Here is a 21,419-nt window from a genome sequence, read left to right as displayed (position 1 = left end):
TGAGGCTGGATTTGAACTCAGGTCCTCTTGACTCCAGGGCTGGTGCTCTATCCACTGTGTCAAGCTGCCCCTTAGCTACTGCTTCTAGGAGCAGAGAATGGAGGAGAGATACAGGATGACAGCTTAAAGGAACTGCCTGGTTAAATTAAGGTTGTTTTTATTTTCTAAAAATGCATTTGTTGACAATGGAGAAGGCACACTGGTCGATGGGGATATATAAAGTATTTATTAAGAACTGACTATATATACCAGGCACTTTGCTAAGTGAGAGGGATATAAATACAAGGAAATAAGACAGCTTTTGCCCTCAAGGATCTTATATCCTAATGAGGAAAGGCAACATATAAAGCGGAGCTGTAAACTTGGGTGAGGGGAGATAGAGAGGACCTGCATGGGAGCAAGAACAGTGACTTCTTCCCAAGAGATGAGAACTAAGGGAGAAGAGGACAGATGAAGATGTAGATGTAGAGCGGTTTTGAGATATGGAACATCTCAATATGAAGATGCCTGTGAGAGATGGCTTCCATTTTCTTAGTAAAGAAGGCAGGGACTTTTATCTGCTGAGACAAGAACAGCTGCAGAAAGAGATGATCTGATGCAGCAATTACAGGAAGCACCACAGAGGGTCAATGAGGGCAGAGCAAAAAGATTGCTAGGCAGTAGTGAGGGCCCAGGCGTAATTCAGTTTCCATAATTGTGTTATCTCCTCCAGTAGCAGTAAGGGGTTCAGTAGCGGAGGCAGAGGACGTGGAAAGAATTTTAAGGCTGGAGGATAGAGCTCAGTTGATCTGACTACCTAGACCGTCAAGAACCTTAAGGAAGGAAAATGATGCAGAGCAGGGGAGGTAAACTGGGAAAACAGAGACAAAAGAAGAGGAATGACTGTCTTTTGCCTTTCTTAGTACACCTGGTGCTTAGTATAGTGCCTGGAGCATAGCAGGTACTTCATAAATGTTTACTGACTGACTGGAAGGCTTCCACAGACTCAAAAAAGCAATCTTTTAAATGATGTAATAGTTTCATGTCTACCAATCTAGGGTTTTAGCTGACAGATATTCATTACTTTATTACTAACCAACTGACTCTAAATTCCAAAGCTACAACTGTCTCCTGGTACATACACAGTTTTGAGGGCTAGAAATTATAAAATGCTCAAAGAAATCGAATATTTGTGATAAAAAGTAATCATAAAACATGTCTTCATGAACTATGTATGTTAAAAGATTTTTTCCAGATAGTTACTTATTTTAGAAGATAGGAAGCTTTTCTTAAAAGGAGAAATATTTTTTTTTATGACTTCTAAGCTGTTCTAATGAGAGAGTGTGACCATGAAATATTCAACAGAAAGATTAGTACTTATCAACAGTTTCTTCTACTGGAACAGAACTGCCTGTAAAGCACGTGTTGCTGAGAGGATAAGCCTCCTTCTCTGAGCTTCTAAAGGCAGTAATACTTTAAGAAATGGGAGAGGACAGTCATCACCAAAGGAATGACCAAATATCATCACACAACTTTCCTTCTACTAATGTATTCGTTGGGAAAGGTCTGAATAGATGGAGCCTCACGTACAGTGTAAACAGCATAACCTATCATCAGTTGGCACAGAATTCTCGCCTTTTGCCTACCATGTCAACTGAAAACTAAAACTAAAACCAAGATAAAACTGGTACGCCCAGCACATCTGTTCAGCCTGTGCCTGGACACATGCTCTGGATAGCATGTCTCACACAGCTTTTCTCCTGGGCATCTCCTTCCTCATCACACCAGACACTTGAAGGCCAAGGGTGGTGTTTCCACTCCAGGCCACACGCCTTCCCATGGCGCCAGCTCAGCCGGAATCCTAAGGATTCTTCCCAACAGCCAGGGCAAGAGAAGGGGGAACTTACCTTTCTCACTTCTTTACTTGATCTGAATGTCTGCTGAACAAAGCAGTCACTTTCAATCGCTTCAATTTCTTTGACTCGTTTCACTTGTTCTCCTAGGGTGGCTTGGTCTACAAAAGGAGGGTACACACTGTCAACATATTTTAGGGGAGGTCTGTGATCAGCTGTGCCTACTCAATGTTTTCTGAAGATGTTTTATTGCTTATGAAATATGAACTTGGATGAGGTCAAGACACGTAAGCCAGACTGTCACAAAGAAATTCTTATCCGGTGCACAGCCAATGAGGGACTGCAGACTGATATGCCCAAAGAGCTAAGGAAGCACTTCGCTGGAAATGGGAAATTCTGCTGAAAAAGTGTCACCATTGACAATGATAATCCCACTGGCTCTGTGTTAATCCTGTGGGAGGATATTTAGTTCTTTCATAAGCTAGGGCCAGTGGGAAGAATTCTCATAAACCACATCATGGATTCTGCATTCTAGCTTGTGCTATAAATAAAACGGTGAGTTAGCAGCTACCATTTTCTTGGTAATGGCACTTAAAAAATTTAGGTGAGAGCTAGCAATTATTGTCAGATGGCCCATGGAAATAATTTTAGCTTTGATGAAGAAATATAGATGTTTGCATCTAATAAATCAAGATATTTATTAAGAACAGGCTATATGCAATCATGACAGATTTAAAAAAGATGATCTAAAGACAAGCTTAGCTTCAGACACTACCTTTTTTTTTAAAAGGCATTTTTAGTTTTTGATTCTCAAATATCTATGTATAAATCACCTGGTCAGCTACATTATTTCCCTGGAAATGATCTTAAAAAAAAAACAATAAAAGTTGTGTTTTTTTTCTGTATGAAATTTCTCTGCCTACCAGATCACAAACAATAAATTTCATAAAGACAATTCTAAGCCCTAGGAGGAATTTTATTTTTTTAATTTTTTAATATAAATTTGTTTTTAGTTTTCAATATTCACTTCCACAAGTTTTTGAGTTCCAAATTTCTCACCCCTCCCCCCACCCCAAGATGGCATGCATTCTGAATACCCCTTCCCCTGGTCTGCCTTCTTTTCTATCTCTCCCCTCCCTTCTCTTATCCCCTTCTCCTTCTATTTTCCTGTAGGGCAGGATAGACTTCTGTACCCCATTTCCTGTATTTCTTATTTCCCAGTTATATGTGAAAACTTTTTTTTTTAAAACATGTGTTTTTAAAACTTTGAGTTCCAAATTTTCTCCCTTCCTCCCTCCCTACCCACCCTCATTGAAAAGGCAAGCAACTCAATATAGGTTGTACATGTGCAGTTATGCAAAACACTTCCTTAGTAGACATGTTGTGAAAAACTAACTCTATTTCCCTTAATCCTATCCTGCCCTCCCATTTATTCTATTCTTTCTTTTGACCCTGTCCCTCCTCAGAAGTATTTGCTTCTGATTACCCTCTTTCCCAATCTGCCCTCCTCTCTATCACCCCCTGCTCTCTTGTCCCCTTCTCCCCCTATTTTCCTGTAGGGTAAGACAGATTTCCATACCCAATTGAATGTGTATGTTATTCTCTCCTTAAGCCAAATCCTATGAGAATAAGATTCCCTCATTCCCTCTCACCTTCCCCTGTTTCCCCTCCACTGTGAGAGACTTTTCTTTTTTTTTGTGAGATAATTTACCCCATTCTACCTCTCCCTTTCTTCTCTGAGTATCATCCTCTCTCATCCCTTAATTTTATTCTCCAGATATGACCCCTTAATCTTCAACTCACCCTGTGCCCTCTATCTATCTATCTATATATACATACATACAATTTTTTTCCTTCAACTACCCTAATACTGACAAAGTTCTCATGAGTTACAAATATCATCTTTCCATGCAGGAATGTAAACAGTTCAATCTTAATAAGTCTCTTATGATTTCTCTTTCCTGTTTACCTCTTCATGTTCCACTTGAGTCCTGTATTTGAAAGTCAAATTTTCTGTTTAGCTCTGGTCTTTTCATCAGGAATGCTTGAAAGTCCTCTATTTCACTGAATGACCATTTTTTCCCCTGAAGGATTATACTCAGTTTTGCTGGGTAGGTGATTCTTGGTTGTAATCCTATCTCCTTTGCCCTCTGGAATATTATATTCCATGCCCTGCGGTCCTTTAATGTAGAAGCTGCTAAATCTTGTGTTATCCTGATTGTGTTTCCACAGTACTTGAATTGTTTCCTTCTGGCAGCTTGTAATATTTTCTCCTTGACCTGGGAACTCTGGAATTTGGCTACAATATTCCTAGGAGTTTTCCTTTGGGGATCTCTTTCAGGAGGAGATCTGTGGATTCTTTCAATTTCTATTTTGCCCTCTGGTTCTAATATATCAGGGCAGTTTTCCTTGATAATTTCTTGAAAGATGATGTCTAGGCTCTTTTTTTGATCATGGCTTTCAGATAGTCCAATAATTTTTAAATTCTCTCTCCTGGATCTATTTTCCAGGTCAGTTGTTTTTCCAATGAGATATTTCACATTGTTTCTAATTTTTCATTCTTTTGGATTTGTTTTACAGTGTCTTGATTTCTCATAAAGTCACTGTCTTCCAATTGCTCTATTCTAATTTTTAAGGAAGTATTTTCTTCAGTAAGCTTTTGGACTTCCTTTTCCATTTGGCCAATTTTTTTCTTTAGGGCATTTTTCTCCTCATTGGCTTTTTGGACCTCTTTTGCCATTTGGGTTAGGCTGCTTTTTAAGGTGTTATTTTCTTCCGTATTTTTTTGGGTCTCCTTTAGCAAGCTGTTGACTTGTTTTTCATGATTTTCTTGCATCACTCTCATTTCTCTTCCCAGTTTTTCCTCTACTTCCCTTACTTGCTTCTCAAAATCCCTTTTGAGCTCTTCCAAGGCCTGGGACTGATTCATATTTTTCTTGGAGGCTTTGGATGTAGGAGCTTTGACTTTGTTGTCTTCTTCTGGTTGTATATTTTGATCTTCTTTTCACCAAAGTAAGATAATATAGTCTGACTCTTTTTGTGCTGCTTGCTCATGATCCCAGCCAATTACTTGAGTTTTAAACTCCTTGTTAAGGTAAGAGTCTGCTTCCAATGTGGAGAGTGTACTGTCCCAAGCTTCAGGGGTTTGTGTAGCTGTTTTCGGTAAATTTTCAGTTCTTCCAAGGTGGTATGATAAGGGGTGAGGTGTTTACTCCTTTCCTAGCCTGTGACCACAAGTATTCCTTTCTGTCCTGTAACTGTGAGGAGGGGTTCCTCTCCACAGCCACTACAAGCTCCACCACGCCAGCTCCTCCTCACCCCAGCACTGCTGCCCAGAACTGTGACCCAGATCCACACACGGGCAAAGCAAGAGATTCCTGCCTGAGCACTGGCAAAGAAATCCCTGCAGTCCCTCTCTGATCAGCCACTGGATTCCCCCTCAGCCTGTGGGCCGGAAGCTCGGGAAGCAGCCCCCCCCACTAGGCTCTTGGGAAATGGAGCTGAGACCCCACCTTCCTCTCTGACCACCGACAGAAACAGACTTTTCCCACTGACCTTCTAAGTTGTCTTTGGCATTCGTGGATTGAGGAGTCTGGAAAGCTCCACAGCTGCCCGTGATTCAGTCCTCTGAGGCCTGCTCCAGGTTTGCTGTGGCCTGTGCGCTCACGCTGCGCTGCGCTCCCAGCCCGGCGTGATACACCTTTCTGATCAATCATCCAGATTGTCTTGAGCTGGAAATTTGTTTCACTCTGTCTTTTTGTGGGTTCTGCTGCTTCAGAATTTTTTTAGAGCCATTTTTTATGAATATTTGGAGGGGTTTGGGGGAGAGCTCAAGCAAGTCACTGCTTTCACTCTGCCATCTTGGCTCCGCCCCCCAAGGAATTTTATTTTCAAACTAATCTAAAGCATGGCTGGTATGGGAGGAAGGGGAGGTGAATTCACTGGCGTGGATATTCCCTCCACTGATAAAGAAGGCAGCCCATCAGTCTTGAATCAGGTTTCTAAAGGTCATCATCTGATGGTGAACCTTCTGGCGATGACTCCTTTATGTAGAGCACCACTCATCCTGTACCGGAAGATTTTCTAGCTTAGATGTACTAGACTCTGCCGCATCAGCTTTAGAGAGTTCAAAGTCATCTCTATAAGCCACCGAAGCAGTACCTTGGTGGAGGATATCACCCCCACACCCTAATACTGATATACCCCATGCAATGAATCCATTCAGAGTTACTTTACATATCTTGAGAAAACCCTGAGTAGATTTGTAAAGAAATGTCATTACATATGCTGTTCTATGTGACCCTGTTTTTGACTTTTATTAATTAGGGGAAAGTCACGAACGATTCTTAATTAGTCTGTCTGAGGTCATTTTCCAATCACTAGCATTGAGATGAGAACTAATAAGGGCTCTCTTCAGACTTTGGGACTCTCTTGGAAATGCTGAGTGATTTGAATCCATGGTTCGTCTCCCTCTGCTGGGAGAATAAGCCACATTTTCTCATTTGGATTTGCAAAGTGCTTCCCTAGATGTCAGGGGTGAGATCATAAACAGCTCCTGACAGCTAAAGCTTGTCGTGTTTGCGGCTTTAACCCTGGGCACACGCCCAGTTTGGAACACTCATAAAAGTATCACTGCAGAACTTGGCCAAAGGGACAGAATGCTCACAGAGATGACAAGGGAGAGCATCAGAAGAGAGGCAAGGAGAAAGACAACAGAACATATCTTCTTTGTGTTCCTGGAAAAGTCAATTCAGAAATAACAACGTGACAGGACAGACAGGAGAAGGCCAGATCACTTACCCTAAGACAGGGAAGATAAGCCAGAGAGCCTATAGCCTTTCAGCATGGAAACAATGGTACCAACAGCAGGAAAGCTTGATAAACCCATTTCTGCCTAAAAGGACATCTCTTTTTTTGTTTTTGTGTTTAGGCAGTTGGGGTTAAGTGACTTGCCCAGGGTCACACCGTTAGTGTCAATTTTTGATCTGAGGCCGGATTTGAACTCTAGTCCTCCTGACTTCAGGGCCGGTGCTCTGTCTACTGTGCCACCTAGCGGCCCCTAACAGGACATCTTCTGCATGAAACCAACGTCTTTGGTTTCCTCAGAGCTTAATTTTCTGTGATCTGAAAACACTGGCTTGTGAAACATGCTCTCTATGTCCTCAGACACATATGAGCGGTTCTAGCATGGGCTGCCTCAAACTCCTGTCTTCACCCTTTGCTTACGGGATGCTTTTAGGAAACATCCACGACTGAAACTTACAAAGACTGATTCTGCCTTTTAGACTATGTTTGGTGAACACTAAAATTCTAGAGAAGGCCAGAACCTGCTGAGGCCCAGGCCTTTAATATAAACGTCTGTGGCATTGAATGTGTGGAAAAATATGGAAACTTCACAAACTGGCCATTGTTTCAATCTTATGCATAATAAATTTCTTTTTGAACACTTGTATTAATCATCTATGAACTCATGGTAAAGACAAGTAACACAGTCATGGACAGAATCAAAATCACAGAAGGTTTTGAGAGTGACATCAACGACATTAACATGGTAAAAATGGATGGGAAGGAAGCACAATGCATTAGTGTGCGATACTTTTTGACAAACACATTCTTGGCAGATAAAATGACTTCCATATGTTGTTTGTCAGATGTCAATAGAAGGGATATGTATTTCATAGTAAAATAAAAAATAATGGAGTCAGAAAGCTAAAAGGCTACAGACAAGAAAATCAATACAAACTCACTGCACAGCAAATCCTTTTATTCTCTTCATAGTGAAAAAAGAAAATTGAATATTTTATTAATTGTTGTTGAGGCTATTTTTATATAAAAAAATAAGGCTCTTCCTGATGTATAGAAAATAAGCTAAGGGCCACAATCATGAGTAATGTCAGATAATACAACATTAACACCTACCTTTATTTTTAAAATATTAACAAATAACATATACTTGGACATAGTTAATAAAAACTACAGGGCTCTAATGCAAGTCTTCGTTGTGTCAGTCTTTCTGTTGTTTATGGACAGACAGCCTGCCTAAGCCAATGGTCCCAAACTGGGCAGCAATGCTCTACTGAGAACAGCAGATGGCATTAGCAGACAAGATGTCACAGCAAAGGAAAAAAAAAAGTCAACAAAAGTATTGGGAAAAAGCTCCCTATCTGAACAAATACATACTGAAATTTCAGCATTAAGTGACTCAGAATATTAACATTTAATGAATTTTCCCCAAATCAAACATGATTCATAGAATCATAGTATTTTGGCCACACAGTTAGTGAGTTAATCCTCAGGTTATTTTTCTTTGTGTATCCTTAAATATATTGCCAAAATGACATTAAAAAAAGTTGTTTTTAGATTGAGCTATTACAATGGAAATATCTTTGAAATTTCTTTTGAGGGTATAATTTAGCCCTTAAAAATAGTAATTGGTTTAAATCAATTGGAAAGGTAATCTTTATGTATTTCAAGTGATTTATAAATACTGAGAATGAAATAACTAACTTTTATGTTAAGATGGCACTTTACTGCTTTTTTTTTTTTAAACAACTGGTAAAAGTCTGCATGTAGAAGGTGTTCTTCATATGGGGCCCATGAACTTAAAAAATTTTTTTCATAATTACATTTCAGTATAATTGGTTTCTTTTATCATCTGGTCTATTTTATTTTATGCATTTAAAAACATTATTCTGAGGAATCCATTTCCTTCACCAGATTGCAAAAGGGGTCCATGACATAATAAAGGGGTTAAGAACTCCTACCACCACACTTACTTGTATTTATTTACACAAGTGCTGTACTGCCTTTCAGTAAGACACATTTCCAGTTTTCCTCTAAACATATTTTAAGGATCTGTGATTTCATCAGCGTGGCTATTGCCTTTATCAAAACAGATTTTAGGCCTTCCACAACTTAGCACAAGGTTTCTAAGAGTTTCCGTCTGCAGTCTAGCCATGTGTTTTCAGAAGAGACACATGAAATCTGTCACCAGGCCATGCCTGCCCAAGCTCGCATTGCACTAGCCCAGCCATAGAGACAACAAAGTCAATGTTTCATTCTCAGGCATCTAGGAAAGATTTAATGGTGGCTCCTTTTCAAACTACAATGTGTTAGCAAAACAAAGCCAAATGCTGAGCAACTGTAATGACACATCTGTCTTGGGGAAGAGAAACAGAAATGGTTCTTCCTGAGCTTTCTTGAGAACGGTGTGGGGCTTCTAGTTAGGGGCTCTGTCCGATGAGATTACTGGGTGCGATGGTTTTGCCTGTTTTTCTTTGTTACAAAGGAGGGCTCAGTGGTTGGTTGGTTAGGTAGGACATTGAGAAATGTTGGTTTTTGGTCAGTTGTTTCAGCAGTGTCCAACTCTTTATGACCCTACCTGGGGTTTTCTAGGTAAAGATACTGGAGTGGTTTGCCATTTCCAGCTCATTTTACAGATGAGGAAACTGAGGCAAGCAGGGTTAAGTGACTTGGCCAGAGTCACACAGCTAGTTAAGTGTATGAGTCCAGATTTGAACTTAGGTCTTTCTGACTCCAGGCCTGGCACTCCATCCACTCTGCCACCCAGCTGCTAACTGTTTACATTGAAATGAATTGACTGAAGTAGCACAAACACATTTCCAGTCACTGCCTCTGTTCTAATTCAAGTTTCTTCCTCGGTGATGACAGTTGGTGTGCACTTCCTTGTTTTGCATTTTCTCACAAGCTCTTTATTTTGTTGTATTCCCCATACTTGTTGGCATAAACTGCCTCAAAGGTGTTCTATTACATCAATGCCACAATTGATTTCGCTACTCCTCTGCTGTTGCATATTTAGGTTAGTTCTAACTTTTTTGCAATTACAGATAGTGTTGCTATGAAAGTATCTGAACAGACGGCTTTTTGCTGTCTTTGTTAACACTTTCAGGGTATGCTCCCAACAACGGCATGGCTATTTTTACAACTTTTACCATGTACGGCTCCCCAAAAAGATTCAGCAAGTTTGCAACTCCACTGGTAATGAATGAGCGCACAGGTTCCTCCACAATTGTCACTACAGAATTTCACTGTTTTTTTGAATTGTAGATGCACATTTAACAGGTGCGAGGTTGTATCTTAAAGTTGTTTTAACTAGGTTCTGGGGTCTACAACACAGAACTTTGCTGTCTCAGAGGCTGTGTTATAAAGAGTTCCCAGTGGTGCTTCTGTTAATGAGCCCTGTTGTATGTCTTCTGCCTCTTACTGTGCCATCATCTTTTCATAATGGTAGAATCCAGAGGCATCATGGTACTTCTGACCGTCAGTTATCTTTGCATGCCTTTTCTCCCCCAAATAGTAAATTCCTTGAGATGAGAAACTACATATTATAGCTGACAGAGCTGTGGAGTTGAATGGGACCTCTACTGCAGCGCCTCCTCAGAGCAGGAAACCATCCAGAATACAGCCAACAAGGGGTCACCGAGTCTCTGCTGAAGGCCCCCTTTGACGAGGGATTCATGACTCACAAGTCAGCTCACTTCATTCATGGACAGCTGCGACTGGTAAGCACGGTCACCAACGGACAAACCACGTGCTCCCATTAGCAGTCAAGGTTACTGGAAGAAGGCTACTGGCATGCTGGATGGACCCTCTGCCCAGGATGTCACACAGCATAAGAAAGCATGGGTGTGTCATGATTGACAGCTGCAGGGAATGCCCTACATCACTGAGATAATGGATCAGTCAAATATTGTAGTAAGAGCAGAATATATGCTTCTATCTCCTGTAAAGTCTTGCTTATATTAAGAATTCCAAAACATCTGTTGATCGATTTGATGTTAAAGGTTATCTTAATAAAGTCTTTTAAAATATAAGGGAAGATGTCATAAAATACAAATTTTATTTTTAGAAAAAACTTAAAAGCATATCCTGAGATATTTTTAAGGACTTTAATATGGCTAATTCTTCCAGTTTATACTCTAATTATTTTGCTCACAGCTAAAGCGACTGTATATAATTTTCTTTAATATTCCCATGTGAATAATATAAGCTGGGATCTCTCTTTTGGGTTGAGCTATTAAGGCAGAGGGCTCATAATGAAAACTCGTGTGTGTGTGTGTGTGTGTGTGTGTGTGTGTGTATGTTGGCCACTAATGATAGAGAGGAAAGATAAAAGACTGAAGAAGTAGAGGGAAGGCCAATGTAGTCAGCTCCAAGAAGCTATGATTTTGTTTGTGAGGGTCTTCTCTCTACCAATGGAGACTGCAAACCCTCAGCAACTTAGTAGCATTTGACAGTTGCTGTGGCTGAAAGTTCACATCCTGCAGTCCACCTGAAGGTGAACTGAGCTAGCTGGTCCTCAGACAACAGGCTCTGTCAGCAGCTCCATCACTGATGCCCTTACATGTGCGCAGGCAGGCAGCATCTGCCAGACTTTGTTCTCTAGGGGCATGGCCTGTCAGTACTCAAGAGTGTCTGAGCACCCACATGAAGAAAAAAGTTACAAAAGCTCCTGCTGGCCTTCTTTGGCCTTTTCCAGGCTTTAAAGCAGATCCTAGACAGAGTGGGAGCTAAGGCTTGGTGAGGCTGGTCCATCCCACCAAGTGTGTTTCTTTCCCCTGGCTTTACAAGTGACTATATACATTCCCCCCGTCATGGGGGGAAGAGAGATGGGGAGAAAATGGGGAACTCAAAATCCTTTGGTAGTGAATGTTGAAAACCAAAAATAAATCAATTAAATAAAAAAGAAACAGGCTATGTGGAATGGGTTGATAATCCATCGTTGGATTGATAATAAATGATAATCTATTGTTTCCCAATGGCTAGCTGATGAAACAATCCAACTTCTGAACTCTATGGACAATTTATTTTGATCTTACATTGGGAAAATCATGGTTTCACAAATCTATTCTAGGGTAATAGGGTCTGGAGGGACACAGACAACTGTGACTGACCACCAAGGTCTGGATTTCCTTTTAATGGCCCAAGTCACAGAAGTCTAATTAAAAAAAAAAAAGGGCCAGGTAGGTTTCTGGGGAGCATACAGTAGTATAATTTCATCAAATGTAACAAACATTTACTAACCTCCTACTGTGTGTAAGACTGCACTAAATTCTGGCAACACAAAAATGAAAATGGCCACAACCTTTTCCCTCAGGGAGTTTATGGTCCAAGTATAACGGGGCTGCGCATACACACAGACAAGCAGAAGGTGATAGGAACAAAGGAGAGAAGGCGACAGAGTTCTACGGGGAGACAGGAAGTGGGAGAGAGACTTTGCAGTTGTAGGGTCAGGGAGGAACAGGTATCACACGAGACTGGAAGACAGCATATACGAACGAAAGCGGTGGTGGGAGATGTCAGCTTGAAATAACTTATTTGGAGTACAGTTTGCAAATGGGAGTCATGTGCAATTGGCTGGAAAGGTGGAAACTGGCAGACTCAGACTGTGCTGTGCCTCAATTATGATGACAATGATGATAAAGGTAACTGATGAAAGCCTGTGAAACACTTTGCTTACATGAGCTTATTTCAGCCTCACCACAAACTTGTGAGGGAGGACCTACAGGCCCTTTTGTTCCCATTTTATAGATAAAGAAACCGAAGCCGTTCATTGCTGGACTACGGTGTCTGCATTTTATCCTGTTGGCAAGGAAGGGACACGGAGGGTTTGAAGCTAGGGAGTGACTTGATCAGACCTGCAAGTCAGCAATGTTATTTTGTCAATTATTTATGTGAAGCTGGTAGGAAGACCACTTCTAAGAAAAAGGTTGACCAGCCTCTGGTAGTTGTAGGAATGGGGAAAAATGGAGGGATGTTAGTGATGCTCGAGAGGAAGGAATGACAAGGCTTGACAACCAATTGTGTGTGTGGGGGGGGGAAGGGTAAGTGAGGGAAAGGAGAGGGAAGAGTCAAACAGGCTACAGGATTTTGGGCTTGAGTTCCAAGTTAAGGTTTCGCTCCTTTCCTTCAGTATTGATATGGATAATCATATTAGAAATATTTAGATTTAGAATCTTTATTTTTATAATTGTGGCCCTTATTCACTAGGAGAATCACCAACAACTTTTTTATGGTGACTAACCTAAATTTGAATTCAGTCTCTATTACTCTCTACCCACCAACTAGATGTACAACCCCACGTTAAGTAATACATCTCATTTTCCCTTGACTCCCTCTAACCATTTCTTCTTCTGCAAACCCATTCTGCATTTACACTACACCTCTACAGAACAGAATACTGACCGTCTACTTCTCATGCTCTTTTGGATTCTGAGTAGGCCTCTGTCCAGAGGGCCCAGTCAGTCCTTTTGTCTGAAAATTTTTCAAAGACAATGTATATTCCACTTAGACAAAATCTCCACAAAGGATTTTTAAATGCATAATTACTAGACAATCTGGACATCATTAAGCCTAGAAACACTTTAGTCTTTGTAAGCATCAATCGCTTTGAAATGAGAATTACTTATTTTCTGACATAGCTTTTGTATTGCATTAACAAAAGCCCATGAAAACTGTTCTGAACGTGGCCAAGACCAAACAAGATATCTCACTAGTTCTTTTCCTCCCTTCGTTCTTCTCTCTCCCAATCTTGTTCAGAAAGTCCAAGGTTGTTGGCCGTGGAAACACACCAATTTTGGTTTGTTTATGCTTTATTCTTACAGGAGATTTAAGAATAACCTCTCTTTTTCCTGTAAGGAAGTGGCTGATTCAGAATCAAAGGCCACCAGTTATAGGAGAATATATTGTAATTTTCCCCAGAAAAGTCAGAATTGGAAATTTAATGACAAAACTAAACAGACATCTGTTATGCTTTCTTTGTATATCTCAAACTATGTCACATCAAAACTAACTTTTGGGGAAAACTGGAATCGGTTTACTACCACATGGTCTCCAAATACTTCAGTCCCATAGGCTTGCTCTGTCTAAGCTAGAGATAATGATAACAAATATAGGTTATTAAGTCTAAGCTAATAAAGGGGTAAGAAATAACAAGTCACTTAAAGCTGCTAGGCGTTTTTCTTCTTTTAATACACAGAATAAAGGAATCTTGAGTTGCACCACATTAAGAGGGCAGAATACAGACTCTGTGTTGCTGTTAGCTGTCCATTTTAATTCTGGAATTCTTGTTGACTCTAATTAAAATTCTATAGATGGAAGAGTTGTATGTTTCTAAGGCACTAGCAGGGAACGCTGTCTGCCAGCCATCTCCAAACACCCCATAACCACACACAACCAGCCTGTCAGGAGAGCTAATGCAGACACTGCAGGGCACACCACATTTGTCACTGCGGCTAATATCAGAGATACGCAGCTCTTTTTTCTCAGCACACAAAAGCAAGATATGTAATTCAATGCTCAATTTACCCTTGTCTCGCAGGAGATTTCCCCCCGCTAATTGATAGAAATTAAGCCATTAATCAAGCCACTAGCCATCATTCAACCCAGGGAAGATGAATACAAACTTTCATCATAACCACCTTCCCCATTTTAGTGTTCATTAGCATTAATTTTTAATGCAATTATGCTATTCTTTTACGCTGAGCTCATAAATTACTGCTCTTTTGTTGCTGGCTGGCCTTGTAAAATCCAAAGTAATGCTTTGTGCTCTGATCTTAAAGGCAATTACTGGGTTCTTCTATCTTTTATATCTCTGTATCCCCAATAACCTTTATACACCCTGGACACCCATAGCTGCATTTGTATTTAAAATTTTTGGCATATAGACATACGTAGCCAAATATGCCTGCAGCGGATATATGCACACATCAAAATATTTCCACTGCAATATACATGTAAAGATAGAAATAAAATCTCACCCATTCATCTGGTGTTGATTCAAATATGTTTAAAATAGCAAGCGTTCTTATGATCAAAATATAAAGAAATTATTTATTATATTCCTGTTTTTTTAATAAAAATTAAGACAGTAAAATATTTTCACAATTTAAAAATATTTCCAAGGGTTGAGATAATAAAGGTAAATATAAGGCAGCAGTATGAGTTAAATTTTAAAAAAACCTCACTTCTTTATCTTGGAATTATTATCTCATGCACATACCTAAAGTGTTAATTCTTATAAATCATTGAAATTTTTCTTTTATAATGTATTATATAATAATATCAGAGAAATATTGCATAACAGTATGCTCACTGTATACATATGAATAGCTCTGGAGTACTTATACATAAGGAAATGTGGTATAGTAGAAAGAGGGGTCTTGGTTATGACATTTGTTAAGCCCATGACCCTGCGCTTTCAAAGCCTTTATTAAGTGCTTACTACGTGCCATACACTGTGTTAAGCACTGCGGTTCGAAAGAAAGGCAAAAAACCAAAACAAACCCCCCAACAGTCCAGGATCTTGAGGAGGGCACATTCTTGGGCATGGGGGTGGAGGTGGGAGTGGGGAGAAGACAACTTGGAAATAACAAGGTACATTCGAGATATAGAGAGTAGACGTTAGGTAACCTGAGAGGGAAAGGCACTAGAAAGCTATGAACTCCCCCCATATACACACCAAAGCACTGGTTCTATATGCTTTTAGGCACCAAGGAAAGAAAAGCCTCTTTTGACTTTTTGGCTTCCCTCTTGCATTATTCAATGAATACCCCAGCCCCTTTTTGGGACTAGCTGGAGAAAAGGTTTGGCTGCATCCCTCCTCTGAGGTCTCACAGGATTATAGATTTAGAGCTAGAAAGGTTTTTAGAGAACATTAAATTCACTTTTTACAAGTGAGGAAACTGAGGTCCCAGATGTTAAGAGGTAAGTCACAAAGCTGGGATGTGTGCCATGCTCCAAGAGCACAGTTCCTTCCATGACCTCTGGCTCTCTATCACAGCTACGGATACACGTCTCTTCTCTGCCCCAATAGATGAGAAGCTCCATGAGGAGAGGGACCAGGTCTCCTCTGTAGCCCCTCCCATCCCCACTAGATAACTGGCTCTCAGAAAATACTTGTTGAATGAATGCTGCCTCCCTTCAAAGATGATGCAATAAGCTATTCCTGGGCAGACTGTGATGATAAGAGCATTACTGTAGGGATATGGCTGCTGGGGTTGCCCTCGGAACTCTTCCCTTTTGAAGCTGCATTTCCAGGGTTGTCTAACATGGTAGGAGGTGACACAGAAAACCTCAGGCAGACCTTTCTTGCCTATGGCTGCCAGATCCCAGTAGGCTCCTGAGAGTCTAGCAGAACCCAGCTGAGGAGGAGCCTTTCTGTTCTCTGTCCTAGCTCCCACTGCCCAATTCCCATTAGGTGCTGGAGATCTCCTCTCAGCAGCATGCTGACTCCCCACCCCCCATCCTCACCTCCTCTGGAGGTGACCCAGAATTCTACTACAATGCAATCATCAGGCCCACTATCCTCTTCCCAACATTACTGGTGGGGAGACAAAGTTGCTTACCCTCACCTGGATATGCAGGGAGTCACCAACCACAATCCTCGTAAAATGGCGACATCTGCCTGGTTGCTATAACCTGCAGTCCCTCATTGGGCCATTTCATCTGCTCAATAGCTGAATTCCCTTAGGGCCCTCACTTCTCCTAATTAGAATGTCAAGTCACTAAGCCCTTATTAAGTCTTTCCTAAGTGCCAGATGCTATACTAAGTGCTGGGAATACAAATATAAGCATCAAAAAAGACAGCCCCTCCCTTCAAAGAGCTTACATTCTAATGGGAGAAGACATAAAGAAGAAGGTTAAAAAGCAGGTCAGGGGAGAGGGAGAAGGTGCCCATGTGGGGGCATGGTGGATAAAGTCCATAATGTCACAAGTGAAGTCTGGAAGAGAAGGAACACATGGTTGGCCTGGGCTTTTCATGAAAATGAAGGTTCTGGGAGGAGCTGACGGATAGGGGGAAGGGGCCACAGGGACGGAGTATACTTTCAGGGTGAAGAGGCTAAGCAAAGGGGAGAAAGTCTGGAGAGTCCGGGGTGGAAGCTGGAGTCTTGATTTACTATTTGTGTTCCTATTACTTAGCACAGTGCTCACACACAGCATATGCTGAATAAATGCCTTTCCGTTACCTTCCACAATTATAGCAGGTGTCATTCAAAGAGATCTTGAAGGCACTGATTTAAGCCATTCTAAGAAATCTTCCAAATCGGAGGCAATGTAAAATGGTCCGACTCTGTTCTATGTAGCCTTTTTTGACAGCACTGTCCTTATTTAACTTTCATTTGCAAGAGAAATTGATTTTGCAGATTTGATTCAGTGGGCCAGTTGACTTCTAAAGGGAGGGAAAGCGGCCACCTGAAGCACACTGGGAAGATGCTTATGTGATAACTCTGCTTTTGGGAACTGTTCAAGTTCAGATGAGTCCCAAAATCTAACAGGAGAGGCTCCATCTATAGATACTTTTGCCTTTTGGGTAAAAATCTTGACTAGGAGGTTCAAAGTTTTCAAAGGGTAGAGAATTCTGTCTCAAGAAACCAGAATTAAAAATCTGATGCATAATAATATATTTTTATCTTTGTCCTTTCAATAAGTTGTGTATCATTGTCAACTATCAATCTTCAATGGATCTATGGTCATACTTCTGTGGATCCTTCTTTTAATGATACAGATCACAAACCATCTACACCTCATCCCATGGGGCTTCTTGTCTATGTCTGCACATAAATTCTGAACTGGGGATCAACCCAGACATAGAGCACATTCTCTTGATAGAGACATGCTTTAAAAACAGAATTTTATATTTGAAAGGGACATCACCAGTCACTAAACAAATTTTTGAATTATTGAGATGATGGAAGATTGCGGGAATCTCTCTTTCAAGACCAAACAAAAGATATAATATAAAAACTGTACTTTATATGATTATGAAAATCATAAAGAAAATTAATAAATATTACAAACATTTTTTTAAATGGGGAGGATGTGTGCAACAGAGCTGTAATGTTGTAAGAAAAAAACAAACTGCTTGCTCCACCTGAACCGGCCATAACTTCAGTCAGGCTGATGTTGGGGAAAAGTTATTATAGCAGGAAGGATATAGAGAAGTTCACTGGAAGAGAAGGTTGAGGTCAATCTTCCTAAAATTAAATAACTTTTAAAGTAGTAATAGACCTCATTTAAAAAGCCTAGAAGTTCATTCTCCTTCCTTTTAGTGATAATGGAATGGAGAAGCAAAACAGGACTTGAGAAAGATCGCACTCTGTACGGCTCTAAAGTGGAAGCCCTACTCTGGAAGGAGAAGTTCTAGATCACAACACATTTATCAAGACTCAAATCACTAGCCTTAATTACATAAAACACCTGATGCATTTGATCAGACAATTTGGTTTAGAGAATAAAGTTGTCTTAAGGATTAGCAGAAAACTCCAATGAAGCAGACTGTAAAGGCATTAACACTAGGAGTACCCTAGTGATGGTGTATATCATGCCTACCAAGTAAGAAAACATCTTTACTTAGCTTTCTTTTGTGGTTCTTTGAAAAGAACAAACAAAAGCTAAATAAGATACTTTATTGTCTGAACTCACTTTTGTGTGCCCTACACAAAGCAGCTAAGTGGCACAGTGGATAGAGGATCAGGCCTAGAGTCAGGAAGACCTAAGGTCAAATCTGGCCTCAGACACTTATTAGCTGTGTGACCCTGGGCAAATCACTTAATCCTGTTTGCTCAGTTTCCCTTATCTGTAAATTGAGCTGGAGAAGGAAATGGCAAACCGCTCCAGCATCTTTGCCAAGAAAACCCCAAATGGGGTCATGAAGCGTCAGCCACAACTGAAACACAACAATTAGTCCTCTTAGGTACTTCATGATATACATGCTGATTACCAGTGGGCTACATGAATGAAAGTCGTTCCATACACAGCACTCAATCTGCTGTAGGTTTATTCAAATTTTACTAGTTATGCCCTTTGAACACTAGGGATTTTTATAAGACACTCAATCATCAAAGTGTTTTATAAACACAAAACTCTGTAGTGGCTATGAACGATAAAGATAGATTTATATTTTTCAAGTTTCCCAGGATTAAAATGGAATCAAAATTCTTTTAAAATACACTGAATCTCTCTGGAAATCCTTTGTATTTGTAGGCAAACAACAAAGGACCAGATGCTTCGGTAAGAATCCAGATAGCCTTTCCTATCCAAACCTCTATTCCATAATGTCTTTGTTCAGAAGGAAAGTACATCCTCCAACAGGAATTTTCTTTCATGAAGAAATTTTCTTTTCTGTCAAGGCATAAAATTTTTTCTGAGTGCTTTTTAAATTTGCAATTAAAGAAGTTAAAATAAGAAACATTAGTGAATAAATGTGGTGTATACTCTGTCTAGGCTTGGGCTTTGATCACAAATAGTATCACGTAATATAAATTTTATTTCAAGAAAAATTTTAAAATGAAAAATATATTAGAGATTTTTCAACTTTCAAATGCATTTCATTCTTTACATACTACACCAAAACTTAAGAAAAAGAAACCTGTGGGAATGCAAAAGCCAGGCTTGAAAACAGTTTCCAATAACATATTAAATTAACTTCCCAAGATTTGATCTGGTCCACAAAGTCTGTACTGATCACATTTATCAGTGCTGTGAGATTCATGCAGTATTCTACAAATAAAGCGCCAGATAAGTGAGGCCTAGCCTATGGAGGGAGTGGGGCCAAGATCACTGAAGCTGGAGTGAGAGGACCCGAGTTCAGATCTAGGCTCTACCACTTCCTATCTACCTGGGTAGCCTCAGGCCAGTCATTTTTTCCTCTCTGGGCCTCAGTTTCCTAATGTGCAAAATGAGGAGGTTGGACCAGACCACTGGTGAGGTCCCTTCCAGTTCTAGATCACAAGTCACTGAAGACTACTGGCTGCAAAGCTCCATTTTGTTTCCTTTGAAGGTGTGGCTTGGTTAATTCATTCAGCTTCTGCTTATGATATAGGAAGGGTGAGGGGAACACACTGGACAGAAGTACAAAGGAGGAAGCAATTTTAGAGGAATTTTTTAGGATCTATGAGGGTTTTGGGGTATGTTCTCCAAGTTGTAGCAATTCAATAAGCTCAACAAATGACTTGGAGATATTGATTCTTTAACCTCTCAATTTAACTTATTTACAAACCTTAAAGCACATCTAATGTGAATTATTACCACCACCATCACCACCATCACCTATTACCACTCCTGCTGTTCTCACAGATCTAAGATCACAGATCTGTAGCTAGAATGGATCTTAGAGCTTATCTAGTCCCAAAGTCATCATTTTGCCAAGAAAACCTAGGGCCAGACACAGAGTGACTTGCCCAAGGTCTTACATAAGGGTAGTTATGGTGCAGAGAGAGGATTTGAACTCTAGTCTTTGGACTTAAAATCTCACATTCATTATACCATGTTGCCTCTCAATTGGTCAAATAAGTATTATCAGTGCAGGACTACTTTACAATTCCTAACAGAATATTTAGGCATATATCCCACCCCACATTTCTGAGTCCTTTGTAGGTAACTATTTTGGACAACTGATGCTTCGTCACAGGAGGCTTTCACTAAGAATGTCACCAACTAGAACCTCTAAACTTTGATGGATAATCTGACATTATGCACCAATAAGTACCAGGAAGTTTTAACTGTTTCTTACATTTTATTTCACACTCAAATGATGAACATGAAGATAATGAAGTGGGAAGCCATTTAATGGAAGGAGTACAGAATCTGGATCGATGATTCATGCTTAATCTCAGCTCTGATGACCTTTGCTCCGTCTCGGCTCTCCTACTCCCCCTTCTGTGATGTTGGGTAAGGCACTAACCCATCGGGTGGTAGTTCTTCTATTTGTCCAATCAGAAGACTGGCTACATGATTTCTGAGGCCCTCCTCACTCTGAATCCAGGATCCTGGGGGCCCTAAAGAGGGCAGCCAGATGTGTGAAACAGCAGGTGAGATTTAGAGAGGTGGCGCACTCTAATGAAAACAAGCGTTTGCTGTGAGACCAGTCATCTCACATGCCCTCATCAGGGTTGCTCTGGTCCAATGGATGCCAACAGCTCCGCAGGCTTTCAGTCAACAGTAGGCTGAGACCTGAGCTGCTCTCCTGCCCAGACAGGGTACTGAGGAAGAGTAAAGTTGTGTCAAAAGAAGATCTGCACACGGATGTCTGTTTAGTTCTACTGTTACTGCTAATCTTGTGTGGGCCTGTGCTTTCAAGAGCATCATTACAGAAAATGTCATCAGAGATATTCTGTTAATAAAGAGTTTTTTACATAACTCTATAGGCTTATTGCTTGCTGGATTTCAACAGCTCAGCAGAACTGTCTCCTCTCTTCTCTCCACTTCGGCTATAGCTACACTTTCGCTATTTTGTGATCCAGCTTAAGACCGTGGAGAAAATATTGGTCCTGGAATCAGGACAGATATAAATTCAAAGCCTGTCTTTGACACCACTTGTGAACAAGTCATTTAACCTCTCAGAGTCTCAGTCTCCCCACCTGTAAAATGGGGATTGTAATGCTTCTAGGATTGACTTTGTGCAGCAAATGGGAGGTTTGAATAAGAAACCTCTATAAAGCGCCACATCACCTAGACTACTACCTGAGTGCCTGCCTCCCAGAAAAGAAAGCAGGAAGTGCCTTGCAGCCTTAAAGTGCTATCCAGTGTTTTATATATATATATCCAGTGTTATCTGGCACAAGCTCT

General features: G+C 40.5%; 1 protein-coding gene across 2 annotated transcripts in view; it reads right to left on the bottom strand.

Moving 5' to 3' along the window:
* The window catches only part of RSRC1 (arginine and serine rich coiled-coil 1), a 418,914-nt gene that overhangs the window by 8,778 nt on the left and 388,717 nt on the right, over positions 1-21,419 (bottom strand). For both annotated transcript variants that reach the window (XM_020989056.2, XM_078147674.1), the window contains one exon: positions 1,887-1,993. In XM_020989056.2, coding sequence (XP_020844715.2) covers positions 1,887-1,993 — 107 coding nt within the window. The remainder of the gene's footprint in view (positions 1-1,886; positions 1,994-21,419) is intronic.

Source organism: Phascolarctos cinereus, unplaced genomic scaffold (genome assembly GCF_003287225.1).
Source record: "Phascolarctos cinereus isolate Bilbo 61053 unplaced genomic scaffold, phaCin_HiC Scaffold_7;HRSCAF=346, whole genome shotgun sequence".
Classification (NCBI taxonomy): domain Eukaryota; kingdom Metazoa; phylum Chordata; class Mammalia; order Diprotodontia; family Phascolarctidae; genus Phascolarctos; species Phascolarctos cinereus.
The sequence above is the reverse complement of the archived record's forward strand: the minus strand, read 5'-3'. Positions and strand labels throughout refer to the sequence as shown.